The sequence below is a fragment of the Eubalaena glacialis genome, chromosome 18 (assembly GCF_028564815.1).
Source record: "Eubalaena glacialis isolate mEubGla1 chromosome 18, mEubGla1.1.hap2.+ XY, whole genome shotgun sequence".
Classification (NCBI taxonomy): Eukaryota; Metazoa; Chordata; class Mammalia; order Artiodactyla; family Balaenidae; genus Eubalaena; species Eubalaena glacialis.
Window position 1 is genome coordinate 63,399,201 of NC_083733.1, and position 18,372 is coordinate 63,417,572.

Here is an 18,372-nt window from a genome sequence, read left to right on the forward strand (position 1 = left end):
GCTTGGGCCACCTCCTGGCCCCTCCGCACCCAGCCTCCTGCTCGCGGTGGCTTCCGAACCCTCTGCCACCGGCCCCTCCTGTCCCATGGCTTCTGCTAACTCAGGCACCCGCAGCCCTGTTGCTTCTGCCAATGGGCGGCTCCTGCCTTCTCTGGGCAACTCTGCGACTTGAGAATCATTATGGAAGGAGGGAAGAGGAAAGGTCTAATATGTGCTAAATACCCACTTCACGCCCGGCCCTTCCTACCAAACCCTTGAAGAGTGGATCCCCACTCATTTGACAGAGGAGGAGACCGAGTTTCCTAGTGGGGAAGTGATGCTCTTCCCGGGGTGGCTATTGAGGAAGCCGGGACTTGAGTCTGACTCTACAGCTCATTCTTGACCTTGACCTCCGCCTGTTACTCCTACAGCCGACCTCCTCCTGGAGCCGTTCTCCCACTACCGCTTCCTGACCAACGGGCCATCATCCTCTCCGGGCCAGGAGCGCGAGCTCTTCCAGGAGACACTGGAGTCCCTGCGGGTCCTGGGATTCACCCACGAGGAAATCACCTGTGAGTGAGCCGTGAGCCCAGAGCCCCCCATAAAGGATGGGGGTGGACACCTGGCCATTCATTGCTCAGTTTGAAAACTAAAACAGGGAACGGAGGAAGGAGGAAGCTTTAAATAGGGGATCGGGAAGGACACACTGTGTTGGTGATGTTTGCGCAAAGGCCTGGAGAGCCGAAGGTGTGAGCATTGGTGCTATCGGGGAAGAGCGGTCTAGGCAGGGGGAAACAGCGTGAGCAAAAGCCCTGAGGCAGGAAAGGTGTGACATGTTTGAGGAATTGAAACTTCTCAAATGGATTCAATTAGTGGGTGACCCAGGGGAGTGGGGAGATGGAGCCACAGGGGCAGGTGGGGCCTCGAATGCCAGCCTGAGGGGCTGGGATTTGTCCTGAGGGCACTGGGGAGCCATGGGAGGGCTGGGAGCCGTGGAGGAGCAGCTCTGGGCCGTGTGGAGGATGGACTGTAGGGCAGGAGGAGGCTGAAGCGAGGGTGCAGGGAAGACCGTGCCCCTGGCCCGGGGTCTTCCTTGGTTGGTCTGGGCTCGGGGGCACTGGGGTGAAATACTCAGCTCATTACCCGTTTGCTGCTGCTTTGCTCCCCACCTTTCTCGCCAAACAGTACATTTTGACAATAGTTCCGTTGCAGTACTGTATTTGTTTGCCAGGGCTGCCATCACAAAGCACCACAAACCGAGTGCCTTAAACAAGTGAAATTGATCATCTCCCAGGTCTGGAGGCCAGAAGTCTGAGATCAAGGTGTTGGTGGGGTTGGTTGGTCCTGGGAGAATCTGTTCCCTTCCCCTCCCCTAACTTCTGGTGGTTTCCTTGTTAGAAGCATCACCTGATCTCTGCCTTCAGCTTAATGGGGTGCGCCCGCCTCCCTGCCCAAGCATCTGTATGCAAATCTCCCCTTTTATAGGACACCCATCATTTTGGATTAGGGGCCACCCCACTCCCGTGTGATCTCATCTTAACTTAAATAATTACAGCTGCAACGACCCAATACCCAAATCAGGTCACATTCTGAGAGGTCCCAGGCATTAGGATTTTAATGTATTTTTGGAGGGAGTAGGGGGACACGATTCAACCCATTACGCACGCATAGAGGGGGAAATCTCAGTCTTATTTCCGGCTACCTGGCATTTCATTGTCTGGATGAATTGTGATTCCTTTCACCAGTCCCGTGGAGACCCTGATTTCCAGTTCTGAGCGGGGCCGGGCCTGGGTCTCATTCTCCTCTGGTCTCCGGGGCTGTGGAAGGCCTCGGGAGCCACTGTGGGCTCCAGGGCCAATGGGGAGGGCTGGAGACCCAGTCAGTGCCAGGTTGGCTGTCCACCCAGGCAGCGAACAGGCCAGCATCCTCAGGCATATTGACACAGGGTCCCAGGCCTCCCTGCTAGATTTCCCAACCACGGGTTGCGTAACTGCCCTGCTCCTCCCTGGGCAGCTGACAAACAAATTCAGATGGAAGCCACAGTGGGGGCCTGAGCTTCTCAGGTACCACTTGCCCTCCTGACACAGGTCACCTCAAGTAACCCTCCTGCCGTGTGGTGGGCGCGGGTAGCAACTCCGATTTTTCCAGTCCCAAAACAAAAATTTTGCACCACCGTTGGCGTGTAGTGTGACATAATCGGAATATGATCAAAGGTCATCGTGTGCAAACCGAGTTGCCCTGGGCCCCTCTGAGCCCTAGTTTTCCACTGTTAAGCTTCCTGCATCTCCTGCCAGAAATATTTCAGACATGTAAGAAAAGACACACATTATTCTCCAGCCCCAGGGCTGATGTTCAGCTGTAATGTTGATCAAAATGTTACCGTATTTCTGGGACTTCCCTGGCGGTCCAGTGGTTAAGACTCCGCGCTTCCACTGCAGGGGGCACGGGTTCGATCCCTGGTGGGGGAACTGAGATCTGCATGCCACCCACCCCCCCCAGAAAAAATGTTACCGTATTTCTCTCCTGATTTAAAAGTTCCTGCGCAGTGGTTGATCCAGATGGGCCCCACCTCCCTGACCTTCCTCCCAGGACCGGCTCAGAGGCACCAAATAACCATGAAAACACCTGGCATATCAGGCCCCACACCCTGGCCTGGGTCCTGCGCGGCACTGGGGTAAAATAGCTCATCGCCCCCATGCTAGCGTGGGCTTTGTCCCCTACTTTTCCCACCAAACAGCATGTTTTGGCAGTTATTCTGGTTTTGTAGGTATAGGTGAATTTCAGGGTTTTTTGTGGTTGCAGAAGGTTTCATTGTTTAGATGAGCTGTGATTCTTGTAGCCTGTCTGTCCCTTGCAGACACACCCTTCGGGTGACTGTATCCTATTGCTGTTGGAATGAACCCCCATCCCCCCAAAAGTGCCAAGAATATCCTTATAAGTAGATCTTTGTGCTCGTGGGTGAACAGAACTGCAGGATCAGCTCTTAAGCCACAAAATGCTGAGTCCAAGGAGAGGTGCAATCTTTGGTTTTATCCAGCTGTAACGGAAATTTAACAGCTTTATTGAGATATCATTCACATACCAAAACATTTACCTATTTAAAGTATATGTCAGGGAATTCCCTGGCGGTCCAGTGGTTAGGACTCCGCACTTTCACTGCCAAGGGCCCAGGTTCGATCCCTGGTCGGGGAACTAAGATCCCGCAGGCCATGTGGCGAAGCCACATACAAGCCGGTGGCTTTTAGTACCTTCAGAGCTGTGCAGCCATCCCCACTATCAATTTTAGAACATTTTCAGTGACCCAAGAAGATAACTTGCGCCCCTTTGCGGTCATCTGCCAGTTTTCCAATGCCAGCCCCTGGCAACCACAGATCTGCTTCCTGTGTCTATGGATTTGCTTATCTGGGACCTTTCATATAGATGGAATCATACAATATATCATCCTTTGTGGCTGGCTTCCTTCCCTCGGCATGATGGTTTGAAGTTTCATCCATGTGGTCGTATGTATCCGTGCTTCCTTCCTTTTTACTGCTGAATAATTTTGCTTTTTACCTTTTTCTTACGGAACCTTTCAAACAGGTATGCAAGTAGAGAGCAGAGGGTCGTGAACCCCCCACCCCTCCCCCAGGAGCCTGGCATCAGATCCAGCAGTTACGGGCTCATGACTTATTGGCTTTCAGCTCTAACCCCCAGCCCCTTTCCCTTCCCCCAACCCCACTCTGTTTTTTTAACTTGTACTGAATCGACCTCGCCGCCGTCCAGAAGGTGGCGCTAGTTTCCAGTTTCTCCCACCCTGTCTCTGGAGCACCTGTTCCCCGACGTGGTTGCCAGCAACCACTGTTGTCAGCTTTTTTGCTTTTGCTGGTGTGGCAGGTGGATGGGGTCTCATAACAGTGTGATTTTGTGTCTCACTTCCAAGGAGTGGAGCCAGCCGGTCACCTTTTTTTCTAGACTCTCCTTTGGAAGAAAGAGGAGACAGAGATGGGGAGTTCCCTGGTGGTCCAGTGGTTAGGACTTGTAGGTTAGGGATGGCCCTGGGTTCGATCCCTGGTCGGGAAACTAAGCTCCCACAAGCCCCATGGCGCGGCCAAAAAGAAAAAAGGACACAGAGGTCCAGGGAGGTGGGGTGTCTGCCCTATAGGACTCACTGCCTTTGATGAGGTGGTGGTGGAACCCGGGTCTGACTCCAAAGCCAGCCTGAGATCCGTTTCCAGAGAGGCGGTTGGGCGCCTCTGGGTCGCCCACGGGAAGCCCAGGGCAGAGAGCGTTCGGGGCCAGTGGAAGCAGGACCTCCACCCCGCTCCTCACTTCCCATCCACGTTGGCGCCGTAAATGCCACCAGTGAGGTGGAACAGGCAGCCTAGCACGCAGGGAGGTGAGCTCCTGCCCACGTGAGGCCGTCGTAGCCTCGCCAGCCCTACGCCTCCGCCCATGCAGGTCGGGGCTTGCTTACCGCCGGCTGGGTTGAAGTCACCAGCCAGAGCTGATTGCCAGCCCCTCAGGCGTCAGGTTCACCGGGTGCTTGGAACCCACGCAGGTTCCGAAGCCAACCGTAAAAGGCCATTTTAAAGGCCACTGGGGGGGACTCGAGTCTGGGTCAGGTCTGAGCTGAGGTTAAGGATGAATAATCATCCAGTTTGTTAGGGGTGATGATGCCCTTGTGAGTCTATCAGGAGATGTGCTCATTTATTTATCTTTTGGGAGGTGCCTCGCTGCCCAGCCGCAAAACCTCCCTCTGTTTCCGGGACTCTCGGCTGTCCCCGACACCCCAGCCCGCTGACCCCCCGCCCAGCCCCTCCCACTGCCCAGCAGGGGAAACCCAGGCCCAGGAGGCCACTGGCTTGCCCCAGGTCACGCCTCAGTAATGCACCCCCCACTAGTTAACTCTTGGCCATTTGTTCATTCGTATATCGATTCATTCAACACATGATGGAGTCTGCGGGCCAGACCCCTGCAGACGCTGGGAGAAATGAACCGTGACCAAGACAGAACAAGCCCCTGCCCCCTGGAGCGCTGAGACCCAGGGAGCATCAAATCACACAAGTGGATTCAAGTTGGTCCCCTGTTAGAGTGATGGCTGGAAGGTGCATGGAGCAGTGACTGTGGGTCACGGGGGTGGGAGGTGGGGTCTCGGAAGGGGCAGGGCAGCCCCTGGAGGAGGTGGCGCTTGGCTGAGCCCTGATGGTCAGGCAGGAATTAAGCAGGTGTAGGTGGTCCTGGACCGCCTCTATGGGGAGGGAACTCCCAGGGCGAAAGCCTGGGGGCAAGAGAGAGTGTCACGTGTTGGCGGAGATGAAAGAGGTTGGCCTGGCTGGTTGGAGTAACTGAGGGGACCCGGGGCTGGAGCAGGTGGGAGGATTCGGGACAGGGTGCCGAAGACCTTGATAAGGGATAAGATTGAATCCCAAAAGTAGTGGGGACTGTGGAAGGAATTCTTCCCCCCAAAGTGGCAAGCTGAAGTTCATTCATGAACACAGTCATGGAGTGCTTACTGTATGCAGAGGATACAGTTAGAAGGTGAATAAGGAACAGATACTTTCCACAAGGAGTTACGATCCTGATGGAGATGGAGAGGAAAAATTCAGATTTGTTGCACACCCCGGCGTGCCCCGAAAACTATACCAAAACCTTTTTTCTCTGGGGGGCTAGAATTCATGGACCGTAAAATTCGCCACTGTCAAGTATACAAGTTCAGTATTTGTAATATATTCACAAGGTGGTGTGAATCATCACTGCAATTTCACTGTCTAATTCCAGAAACTGAGTCTTTTCTCAGCAGTGATCTTTTTTTTGACTACATTTCAAAGGGTATGAAATTCAAAAAGAACTAAAAGTCTATGATCATTCCAGTGTCCCGGGCTCCCAGGAGGCTACCTCTGTTAGCTGTTTCGTGTGTGTCCTTCAGAGTAAGGCTTCTTGAAGCTGTCAGGTGACCAACACCTCCCGCCCTTCTGTTTTCAGGGATTTTTTTAACCTCTTTTTTTTTTTTTAATTTATTTATTTATTTTTGGCTGTGTTGGGTCTTCGTTTCTGTGCGAGGGCTTTCTCTAGTTGTGGCGAGTGGGGCCACTCTTCATCGCGGTGCACGGGCCTCTCACTATCGCGGCCTCTCTTGTTGCGGACCACAGGCTCCAGACGCGCAGGCTCAGTAGTTGTGGCTCACGGGCCCAGTTGCTCCGCGGCATGTGGGATCTTCCCAAACCAGGGCTCGAACCCGTGTCCCCTGCATTGGCAGGCAGATTCTCAACCACTGCGCCACCAGGGAAGCCCTAACCTATTTTAAAAAAAAAAAAATTTATTTATTTGGCTGTGCTGGGTCTTAGTTGCAGCACGCGGGATCTTCGTTGCAGCATGTGAGATCTTTTTAGTTGCGGCATGCAGGATCTTTTAGTTGTGGCATGGGGAATCTTTAGTTGCGGCATGCAAACTCTTAGTTGCAGCATGTGGGATCTAGTTCCCTGACCAGGGATCGAACCTGGGCCCCCTGCATTGGGAGCATGAGTCTCAACCACTGGACCACCAGGGAAATCCCTAACCTCTTTATTTTGAATAATTTCAGATTTACAGAAAAGTTGTAGAGTACACAAAATCGCTGCATACCTTCTCCCAGATTCCTCAAGCATTACCATCTTGCCACATCTGCTTTATCCTTGTCTATCTTTCTAATTACTTGTTCTGAGCTGTTCGAGAGTAGGGGTGTAGCCCAGGGATCCCTTCACCCTTCGTATTTCCGATGACCACTGTCACAAATGACCACAAACGTAGTGGCTTATAACAACACACGTTTATTCCCTCACAGTTCTGGAGGTCAGAAGTCAAAAATCAGTCTTACTGGTTAAAGTCAAGGTGTCAGCAGGGCTGGTCCCTTCTGGAGGCTCCGGGAAGAATTCGTCTTCTTGCCTTTTTCAGCTTCCAGAGGCCCTCCGTATGCCTTAGCTCGTGGCCCTTTTCTCTGTCTTCAAAATGCATCACTCTAGGGACTCCCCTGGTGGTCCAGTGGTTAGGACCCTGTGCTTTCACTGCCAGGGCCTGGGTTCGATCCCTGGTTGGGGAACTAAGACCCCGAAAGCTACGCGGCGCGGCCAAAAAAATTGAAAAAAAAAACCCAAATGCATCACTCTAACCTCTGCTCATGTGGCCTTCCCCCTCTGCCTCCCTCTTATAAGGACCCTTATGATTATGTTTCGGACCCACCTGGATAATGCAAGATTAATCTCCCGTTTTAAGATCCTTAATTTCATCACATCGGTAAAGTCTATTTTTCCCTGCGAGGTAACATTCACAGGATTCAGGCCGTGGACATTTTGTGGAGAGGGGGCATTACTCATCTTACCGCCCACCCCCCCAAATCTGTCTGTGCTTATTTCCTAAGAACATTCTCTGACACAAACAGTACAGTATCATCATTAGGAAATTAACATTGGCACTATTAGTACTATTATCTAATCCACAGACTTTATGCCAACTTTCCCAATAATGTCCTTTATAGCAAAAAAAAAATTTTTTTTAAGTTAAACAAACACACACACACACACACACACACATTTCCCCAGTCCAGGATCACACACGTTGCATCTACTTGTCACGCTTTACTCTCCATCCATCTGGAACCAGTCCTGAGTCTTTATCGTTCGTGACCTTGACACTTGGGGAGATTACAGACCAGTTGTTTTGTCAATGTGCATGTGTTTCCTCGTGATTAGATTCGGGTTACGCATTTTTGGCATGGGTCTCCCAGAAGGGTTCCCCCCTCCACCTTCCGCCCCTCCCTTTTCCTAAGTAAACTTTGTGCAGAAGCTTACGTAGCATAGACACCAGAAAATGAGCGCGGTGCCAAAGCACCCAGCTCAGGGGAATTTCTGCAAGTGACACCCCATATCACCAGCACCTCGAAGCCCCCTCAAGCCCCTTCCCCTCACCACAACCCCCATCACCATTATGTTGGCATCTAACAACATGGAGTTGTTTCGCCCGCTCTTGAATTTGGAACAAACAGACCCATACAGTCCGTGCACTTTTGAACCTGGCTTCTTCCTTGCAATCCTGTGAGTGTGAAATCTGTACGAGTTCAGTGAGTGGCCAGAAGGGGGCTTCTGAGGGGCTGGCTCCACTGGTGTGTTCATTTTGTAAAACCTCACTGAGCTGGATGGAGGTGATTTGTGTGCTTTTCTGTGTGTGTGCTCTACGTTCGTACAAACATCCGAATTTTATGCTAAAAGAGGGACGAAAAGGGCTGCACAGCTGTTAAGAATACAGACCCCAGGGTCAGACCTCCGGGTGTGTCTCAGCCATGCCGCTTATGAGCTGGATGATCTTGGGTAAGTTGATTACCCGAATGTGCCTCGGTTTCCCTGTCTGTCGAATGGGGGTTTTACTGTTTCCCATCGCAAGATGCTATTGCAGGATTTGGCTCAGTGAGTTGTTCCGAAGGTGACATGAGGTCATTTGTGAGTGTTTGGAACAGGACCTGGCACGGAGTAAGTGAAAATAGATCAGTGTCCTTTTCAATCCGTAAATCGTGAAGACTATTCAAGGAGGAACGTGGATGAGGTAGCTGGGTGTTGGCGCTGGTCTGAAGCATCACCACGAAAGCAGCAGACACGAGCCCAGCCCGATGTAGGCGTGTTATATGGTCCACTCCAAGTGGAGGGCAGCTTTGCGGGTGGAGACAAGGAGGCTTTGACACGATGACCAAATCTTGATAAAGTTCTGAACAAAACCAAGACCAGCCTTCCCTCTGGATTCCTCAGTGACTACCCTCCTGGAAAATGCACTGTGTATTAAAACCAAACACAAAACACTTTTGTGTGTATACATAAAACAGCTGGGATTAGTCTCAGAGCATTCCAAACCATGATTTCACAGACGTGAATGTCCTCTGGGACGTTTGTTTCGCGATCAAACGGAATGTGGGCAACTCTTTGTGATACAGAAGGACATCTCCTCTGGTCCCCACCTGCCCAGTCTCTGTGGCATCCAGAAACGTTGCCAGGGTGGCCCCCATCCCTATGCTAACCACCCCCTGCACGTTCCCGAGACGTCCTCTAGGGGGCAGCATTGCCCACTCACGGCGACATTTCTAGACGCTTTGCGCAGACGTGCAAATATTAATATGATCGATCTTCTTTTACGGTGTCCCAGTTGGAGAATTCACCTACACACGACATTTATTCGTAACCCCCAAACCAACACTCCTGGTGCTTTTGTGGTCATTGCGGTCATTCATAGAGGAGTGAAAGTTTTGAGTTGCCCAGTGTGCACCCAACTGAAGTCTCACGGGGTGACATTCTGCCTTCTTGTTCCAGCCCACACTGTAAACCACTGTCCTTTCTACAGTCTGTTGAGTGCCACGCTTTTCACTTTTGGGGTGCTTTTTGGTTGGTGATTTCACTGTCTGAAATGTCCCCCTAAATGTAGTGCTTAGTGCTGTCCGGTGTCCCTAAGAGCAGGAAGGCTGTGATGTGCTTTACAGAGAAAATACGTGTGTGAGAAGAGCTTCCTTCAGACTCCAGCTATAGTGAATGTTGCTTGTGAGTTCAATGTGAATCAATGCTATATATCAGATAAGATGTCTTTTAAAAAAATTTTATTGAAGTATAGTTGATTTACAATGTTGTGTTAATTTCTGCTGCATACCAAAGTGACTCGGTTATATATATATGTGTGTGTGTGTATTCTTTTTCATATTCCTTTCCATTATGGTTTATCACAGGATATTGAAGACTGTTCCCTGTGCTATACAGTAGGACCTTGTTGTTTATCCATCCTATACACACTAGTTTGCATCTGCTAATCCCAAACTCCCACTCCTTCCCTCCCCTACCCCCCTACCCCTTGGCAACCACAAGTCTGTTCTCCGTGTCTGTGAGTCCGTTTCAATTTCATTGATATGCTCATTTGTGTCGTATTTTAGATTCCACATATAAGTGATATCATATGATATTTGTCTTTCTTTTTCTGACCTACTTCGCTTAGTATGATAATCTCTAGGTCCATCCATGTTGCTGCAAATGGCATTATTTCATTCTTTTTTATGGCTGAGTAGTATTCCATTGTATATATGTACCACATTTTCTTTATCCAGTCATCTGTCAATGGACATTTAGGTTGCTTCCATGTCTTGGCTATTGTAAATAGTGCTGCTGTGAACATAGGGGTGCTTGTATCTTTTCGAATTAGAGTTTTGTCTGGGTATATGCCCAGGAGTGGGATTGCTGCAATTCTATTTTTAGTTTTTTGAGGAACCTCCATACTGTTTTACATAGTGATGCACCAGTTTACATTCCCATCAGATAAGGTGTCTTTAAACAGAAACACACATAAACCAAGGTGATGCATTGATCAGTTGATGAAAATGTGACCAGAGGCTCCCAGGAACCAAACCTGTATTCCCCCATAGGAGCATTTGTTCACATTCGATAATTCAGTGTTTCAGGTGACCCTATAGAACATAATTACCAAGAATAAGGAAAATTGACTGACCTTGACATTTTCTGCCTTTTTTTTTTTTTGCATAGATAGTGGTTGCCATTCTGCACCTCAAATTTTTTGCTCGATATTTTAGAAATCTTCCTCATTCATTTCTCTAAGTCCTTTTAAATCTTCTATGCATTGCTCTATAAAATGGACATGAACAGACACCGAATGGTGTTAAAGCAAACTTTGAATATAAAATACAGAATTCAGGAACTTCCCTGGCGGTCCAGTGGTTACGACTCCGCTCTTCCACTGCAGGGGGTGCGGGTTCAATCCCTGGTCAGGGAACTGAGATCTCTCATGCCACGCAGTGTGGCCAAAAAATAAAAAAATAGAATAAAATACAGAATTCATTTATCCGTTCATGTATTTAAGACCTGCTTGGTGTCAGGTGGTGGTAAAATTTGACATAAGGTTTTTAAGCTAGATTTCTTTTTTTAATTATTTTATTTTTTTAATTGAAGTATAGTTAATGTACAATGTTGTATTAGTTTCAGGTGTACAGCAAAGTGATTCAGTTATACATATATATACATATATCTATTCTTTTTCTGATTCTTTTCCATTATAGGTTATTACAAGATATTGAGTATAGTTCCCTGTGCTATACAGTAGGTCCTTGTTTAAGCTAGATTTCTAAGGGACTAGTTCAGACCACGTGTCAGGACCCTGAGCCTCGCTGATCTGTGTCTCTGCTGCCCCTTAGCCATGCTGCGGATGGTCTCGGCCGTTCTCCAGTTTGGCAACATTGTCCTGAAGAAAGAACGGAACACCGATCAAGCCTCCATGCCTGACAACACAGGTACCACCACATGGCCTGCTACCCACCCACGTACAGAGCATCCTCCCTCCCAGCCAGACCCGCCTCCCACCCAGGACCACCCTGATTTCCTGCCCTTTGCTGAATCTTTACCAAAATAACACCGTCCACTCTTTTCTTGATTATAAAAAGTGTGAGCTCCGCTGAAAATTTGAACAACACCAGTGTGCCAAGGTGGAAAGGGGCGCGGACAGCAGGACCCTCCATCATCCCAGCCCCTCCCAGAAAACCACCATTAGCACTGGGCATATCTCCTCCTGGCCTCTGTGCTCTGCATATATATACTTTTTTTTTTTTTTGCCTTTCAGCAGAAGTATAGTTGATATTCCTTTTTTTATCAAAATGGAAATAGCTCTGCTTCTTTATTATTATAAAATAATACAATCTGAATGGGGAAGAAAATATGGCAAGACAGGGAAGTATAAAGGCAGGGAAATTACCCATAATTACTGCTAACATTTTTGGGGGCATTTCTCTCTGGGCTTTGTTGTTCTACGTCTGTATCAATGTGGAAATAATTATCACAGAAATGGAATTGTGCTTCACACCGCCTTCCCCTTGAGATGGGAAGAGCTTTCTGTCCTGATTATGAAACCCTATGGGCTATTTTCAAAAGCTGTACAACACAGAACATATGAAGGAAGGGGCATCTCTCACGATGTCACTGATCTGAGCTATCCCTGTGACATCTGGGGGCCAGGTTCACACAGCCAGCAGGTGTGCCATACATACTCACTCATTCATTTGATTTACAAAATTGGAGTCAGACCTTATAAACTGTTATGAAACCTGCTTTTTCCCCCCCCCTTAAAGCAATGGGGGTAACTTTTCAAGGTTATTAACCAGAACTCTACTGGGGTTTCTTCACCTGGGTTCTGTGAGGAGAACTGTATGTCAGTATAATTAATCTCCTTTGGAATCCCGTGTATTTCATTTTCTGCATTTGCAAACATTAATCGGAGAAGCAGCCCCCAGGCTCCACCGGCTGGCAAAGTACACACCAAGGGCTTAGAACCCTGTTAAGTCACCCTGTTACTGGCAGCATAGTACTCCATGCTGTTTTTTCAGTTTTTATATATTCCCATATAATGCCAAATCACTGTAGAAGAATTAGAAATTGCAATTGCATCAGAGGGAGAGACAGAGAGAGAGAGAGATTGATTTAAATCCTCATCACCTCTCAGAAATAACCACTGTTGACATTTTAATGTGTCTCCTCCTCAGTGTTTTTCTCTTTTGCTGGAGCTGAGTATTTGTAGTAACTATCTTCCTGTGACGCAAGTGATAGAGGCTCAAAAACACTTCTTAATGATCATTTTAATTCAGAGGCGAAAGAAGAAATACACCTGCCCACACAGCCCTTCCTCCATGTTCTGCCAAAACAGCTATTCACATTTTGGCAATTTTTTTTTTTCCTACAAAAATAGGGAAGAGCAATGAATTTTTAAAGATTTCTTTTAGGTTTGGCCACCTCACTGAACTCTTATTCCAAGAGTTTTCCCCCAGCATTTTATTGAGACATTTTCCAACATACAGAAAAGTTCAAAGAATTTTATACCGAACACCCAGATCCACCACCAAGATTCTACCCCTGACATTTTACTACACTTGCTTTATCGAATATCTTTCCATCCTCTGTTCATCCATCTCCTTTTCTGGCGCACTTCAAAATCGCAGATATTGGTATAGACCCTTCAGCCTGTGTATCATTTACTGGTGTCCAATATTTGTTTACAGTTCTTTCACGGACTTGAAGGGAAACATACAAATCATGAAATGTACACATCTTAAGTGTACCGTGTAATAATTTATAATACTAATTATGTATTAAATAATAATTATTTATAATGCTTATATTATTAATTAGTAATAATAATGTTATAAATAATTATTATTTATAATAATAATATTTAGTGACTGCAGAACATTTGTTCAAATGGATGCACCCTGACTCTCTAACCAACCCCTAGCTGTTGGACATTCAGGTTGCTTCCTGGTTTTCTCCATTGTAAACAATGCTGTGATGAACATCCTCCTAGGCTAGCCTTTGCCCACATCCAGAATTATTTTTGCCAACTTAGGGTTCCAGGAGGAGAATTATTGGGCTGGAGAATGCACACAACTTTAGGACCCGTAACGCCTCTAGCGGGGAAAGGCTGGTGTTCCACCAGCAGTGGGGGGTGACACCCTCTCCCCCCTCCCCCAGTCTGCACCGTCCCCACCTCCCAGTGCTGACCGCATCTTGGTGCCTCTCGCCCTCAGCTGCGCAGAAGCTCTGCCGCCTCCTGGGCCTGGGGGTGACAGATTTCTCCCGCGCCCTGCTCACCCCCCGCATCAAAGTTGGCCGGGACTACGTGCAGAAAGCACAGACCAAGGAACAGGTGGGCAAGGCTGGCGGCAGGCGGGCAAGGCTGGCGGCAGGCGGGCGCACGGAGGGCCCTGGGTTTTTAAGCAGCTTATGCCCGTGTTTTCTCGCTCACTCAACAAACTTGCTGAGTGTCTGTTCAGTTACCGACTCTGGTCTAGGTGCTAGAATAAAGGCAGTCATGGAAACAAAGACCACGCCCTCAGGGAGCTCAGGCTGTAGTAGGGAATCAGATAATAAAAGAAGAAACGGGTGCTTTCTTCAAAGGAGGGGATTGGGGTGCTCGGGGAAAGTCTTCTCGGAAGAGGCGACATTTGAGTTGAGACTTGGATGGTTCAAGACAAAGGGAATGGCATGTGTAAAGGCCCTGGGGCTGGAACAGGCTTGGCAAGTTGGGAACATTAAGGAGATCAGTGAGGCTAGACAGTGGGGGAGAGGGTGGTAGAAGCTGCAGTCAGAGAGGTTGGAAGGGGACAGATCACACGAGGTCTTAGGAGCCACAATAAGGAGGTGAGTTTTATGCAGAGTGCAGCAGGAGGCCAGTGAGGATTTAAGCCAGGGAATAACTTGGTTCAGTTTGTCTTTATAAAGATTCCCCTGTCTACTGTGTGGAGAATTGGGTCCAGGGGGCCCCAGTGGAAGCAATGAGACACAAGGAGGCCGCTGCCATAGTCCAGGCAAGCGATGATAGCAGCACAGATAAGGGTGGTGGCAGTGGGGGTGGAGAGAGGTGAACACAGACTAGATGTTTTCAGAATTCCAGTTTTGGGGCAGAGGCCTCTCCCTGACCCCAGGCTGGGCTCTCGAGGTGCTAGGACAGAGAAGGCACAGTGAGGGATATGAGATTGGGGATCACACTGACCTGGATTCTGCTCTCATTCAAGGTACTATTGATAGGATCCATTTTACAGATGAAGACACTGAGGCACAGAGAGGTTTATTCACATGCCTGAGGTCACACAGCCTCTAAGTAGCAGAGCTAGGATTCCAATCTAGGTGTTGGTCTCCAGATTCCACCCTCTTACCTGTCCTGCCGTGGAAATTGGTTCGAGGGTTGGGTGGAATATTCATGAACTAATGTGCCCCCAAGCACTTCACACAGTGCCCGACGCACAGTAGGGCGTCACTAATGATCTGCTGTTGTTAATGTCACTGCTCTTGATGAACCATGATGGGGCTCCGTCCACACCCAGTGTCTCCTTGCCGGCAGGGCGGGGTCGGGGGGCACTGATGTGCAGGCTGGGCCCTCACTGTGTGCCCTGACCTGCAGGCTGACTTTGCGCTGGAGGCCCTGGCCAAGGCCACCTACGAGCGCCTCTTCCGCTGGCTGGTCCTGCGCCTCAACCGAGCCCTGGACCGTAGCCCCCGCCAAGGCGCCTCCTTCCTGGGCATCCTGGACATCGCCGGCTTTGAGATCTTCCAGGTCTGCACTTTGTGCCTGGCTGGGGGCTGGGAGGGCTGCATCACGCTGGCCCTGTCCCCCCTCTCTCTGGGTCCCTGTCCCCCCCTCCCTGGGTCTCTGCCCCCCTCTCTATGGGTCCCTGTTCCCCCCCGGGTTCCCACCCCCTCCGGGTCCCTGTACCCCTCTTTCATGTGTCCCTCCTCCCCACAGCTGAACTCCTTCGAGCAACTCTGCATCAACTACACCAACGAGAAGCTGCAGCAGCTCTTCAACCACACCATGTTTGTCCTGGAGCAGGAGGAGTACCAGCGCGAGGGCATCCCCTGGACCTTCCTCGACTTCGGCCTCGACCTGCAGCCCTGCATCGACCTCATCGAGCGGCCGGTGAGCCCACGGCTGCTCCACCCTCCGCATGACCTTGGTCCAGCTCCTCACCCCACCCGGCCTCAGGCCTCTCCATCGGTTAAATGGGGAAAACGGCATAGATCTGTGTGGCTGCTGGATGATTAGAACCCAGAACATGCCTGCCACAGGGCGTGGCTCGAATCAAAGGGCTAATCGATCGCTATAACGGTTGTTCTCGTGTTTGCTCGTAGGTCCCAAGTGGCACAAGAACTAAAAATTAGCAGCAACCTAAGCGTCCAGTATTTGGGGATCTGACTTAACTCTTCTGCCCTCCTCTGTTAATGGTCAGGCCAACCCCCCTGGGCTCCTGGCTCTGCTGGATGAGGAGTGCTGGTTCCCGAAGGCCACAGACAAGTCCTTTGTGGAGAAGGTGGCCCAAGAGCAGGGTGGTCACCCCAAATTCCAGCGGCCAAGGACTCTGCGGGATCAGGCCGACTTCAGCGTCCTGCATTATGCGGGCAAGGTAGGGAGCAGGGGCCAGCCTTGGGGGCTGTGGGTGGGAGTGAGGATGAAGGGAGGGTGCAGAGGGAAAGCAGGGGCCACCTGGTGTCCACTGGGACAAGTCACAGCCAGGCCAAGGGTAGGAAAGCCCATGGAGGAGTGAGGACTCTGTCTGATGAAGTCAGCAAAGGCTTCCTCAAGGAGGGGATATATGCAGTGGGTTTCGAGAGATGGATAGGAGTTCATCAGAGAACTGGTGAACTGGAGAATTAGGTGCATTTTATTCACTCATTTGGCCAACATATGCCTTTTGTGGGCTCAGCCCTGTGCTGAGCAAAGCTGGGGACCCACGTCAGATATGATTCTGTCCTCACAAAATTCCTTATCTGGGAGGGAGATGAAAACAGACCATCGGGATATAAGGCCGATAAGTGCTTTAATGGGGCCAGCTATGGATAGTGTCAAAGTCCAGAGGAGGAATCCCAGGGAAGGTCTCACAGAGGAGAGTGATGCTTGATCTAAACTCTAAATCAAGGGTCAGCAAACATTTTCTGTGAATAGTTTCAGTTCTGTGGGCCAGTCTCTGGCACAACTACTCAATTCTGCCATGAGAGCACGAAAGAAGCCACAAGTTCACACATAAATGAAGGCCGTATTCCAATAAAACTTTATTTATTTTATTATTTTAAAAAATATTTATTTATTTATTTAAATTTATTTATTTATTTTTGGCTGCGTTGGGTCTTTGTTGCTGCGCGCGGGCTTTCTCTAGTTGCGGCAAGCGGGGTCTGCTTTTCGTTGTGGTGCGCGGGCTTCTCATTGCAATGGCTTCTCTTGTTGCAGAGCACGGGCTCTAAGCGCACAGGCGTCGTGGCGTGCGGGCTCAGTAGTTGTGGCTGGCGGGCTCTAGAGCGCAGGCTCAGTAGTTGTGGCACACGGGCTTAGTTGCGCCGCGGCATGTGGGATCTTCCTGGACCAGGGCTCAAACCCGTGTCCCCTGCATTGGCAGGCGAAGTCTTAACCACTGCGCCACCAGGGGAGTCCTATTTATTTATTTTTGGCGGCGTCGGGTCTCAGTTGCCGCACCCTGTGCGGCCTCTTTATTGTGGCGGGCGGGCTTACTTGGCCCGCGACACGTGGGATCCTAGTTCCCCAACCAGGGATTGAGCCTGCGTCCCCTGCATTGGAAGGCGGATTCTTAACCACTGGACCACCAGGGAGGTCCCTAAAACTTTATTTATAAAAGGAAGTGGATTTGACCTGTGGGCCATTGTTTGCCAATCCCTGGTCTAAATGATGAGTAGGGACTTCCCTTGTGGTCCAGTGGGTAAGACTCCATGCTCCCAATGCGGGGGGCCCGGGTTCGATCCCCGCTCAGGGAACTAGAGCCTGCATGCCACGACCAAGACCTGGTGCAGCCAAATAAATAAATAATATTTTTAAAAATAATAATAAAATAAATGATGAGTAACCCGTAGCCAGAAAAGAACGGGTGGAGGGAACAGGCATACACAAAGGCTGGGGGGTAGGAGACCCATGTGTTCTGTTCTAGAACTCAGTTGTTTTCCAAACATTTGCTAAGATTTCCTGTGTGCCCAATCCTCTGCTGGCTGTGAGTCAGACTCAGGCCCTGGCCTCTGGGAGCCACCGTCTGGTGGGGGGAACGCGTGCAGGGAATCATGGTGGTCAAAACTGTGACTCCGTGGAAGGGAGCTGGCCATGTGAAAATCCACGGAGAGGGAATCACAGGTGGCGGGAACGGCAGGGGTCACAATCCTGAGGTGGAAACGAGCTTGCACGTTTGAGGACCAGAGTGGCTAAATGAATAAGGAAAGAAGTGTTGGTGGATGAGGTCCTGGAGGTGGGCAGAGTCCTCTTAAGGGAAATACAGAAAGGGAGAGGGACCATGCTTGCGGGTGGGTGCAGTTCAGGATACGGGCACAAGGTGTCCACCAGTGCTCTCTCCTGAGTGGTGAGCCCCAGAGCTGGGAATCTCAGAGCTTCTGGGAGGCTCCTTGGGAAATCAGCAGTGCTGGTCAACCCACCATCCCACCACCTCCTCTGCCCAATTTCATTCAGGTTGACTACAAGGCCAATGAGTGGCTGATGAAAAACATGGACCCTCTGAATGACAGTGTCGCAGCCTTGCTTCACCAGAGCACAGACCGGCTAACGGCAGAGATCTGGAAAGACGGTAAGGACCCGCTTCCCCAGGCCCTGTCCCTGGAGCTCTGTGCATCCCTTCTCCCAACTCACAGTGTGAACACTTTTGTTCCAGAGTCTGAGTTCTGAACCTGAGTTGTCTGCTCAGAGGCAGAACTGGTGCCAGTAGGCCAGACAGCCTTACAGTAGTGATTCCAATTAGTGATTGATTGATTGATATCTCAAACCAGCATCACACTCAATGATAAAACACCCCTCCTTAATCAGAAACAAGACAAGGATGCCCACTGTCAGCACTGCTGTGAAACACTGTTTTGGCGA

At 49.9% G+C, this 18,372-nt stretch overlaps 1 protein-coding gene across 3 annotated transcripts in view; it reads left to right on the plus strand.

Moving 5' to 3' along the window:
* Positions 1-18,372, plus strand: part of MYH14 (myosin heavy chain 14) — a 91,956-nt gene that overhangs the window by 18,261 nt on the left and 55,323 nt on the right. For all 3 annotated transcript variants that reach the window (XM_061173733.1, XM_061173734.1, XM_061173735.1), the window contains 7 exons: positions 411-551; positions 11,162-11,257; positions 13,538-13,656; positions 14,911-15,063; positions 15,253-15,426; positions 15,737-15,910; positions 17,968-18,082. In XM_061173733.1, the coding sequence (XP_061029716.1) occupies positions 411-551; positions 11,162-11,257; positions 13,538-13,656; positions 14,911-15,063; positions 15,253-15,426; positions 15,737-15,910; positions 17,968-18,082 (972 nt within the window). The remainder of the gene's footprint in view (positions 1-410; positions 552-11,161; positions 11,258-13,537; positions 13,657-14,910; positions 15,064-15,252; positions 15,427-15,736; positions 15,911-17,967; positions 18,083-18,372) is intronic.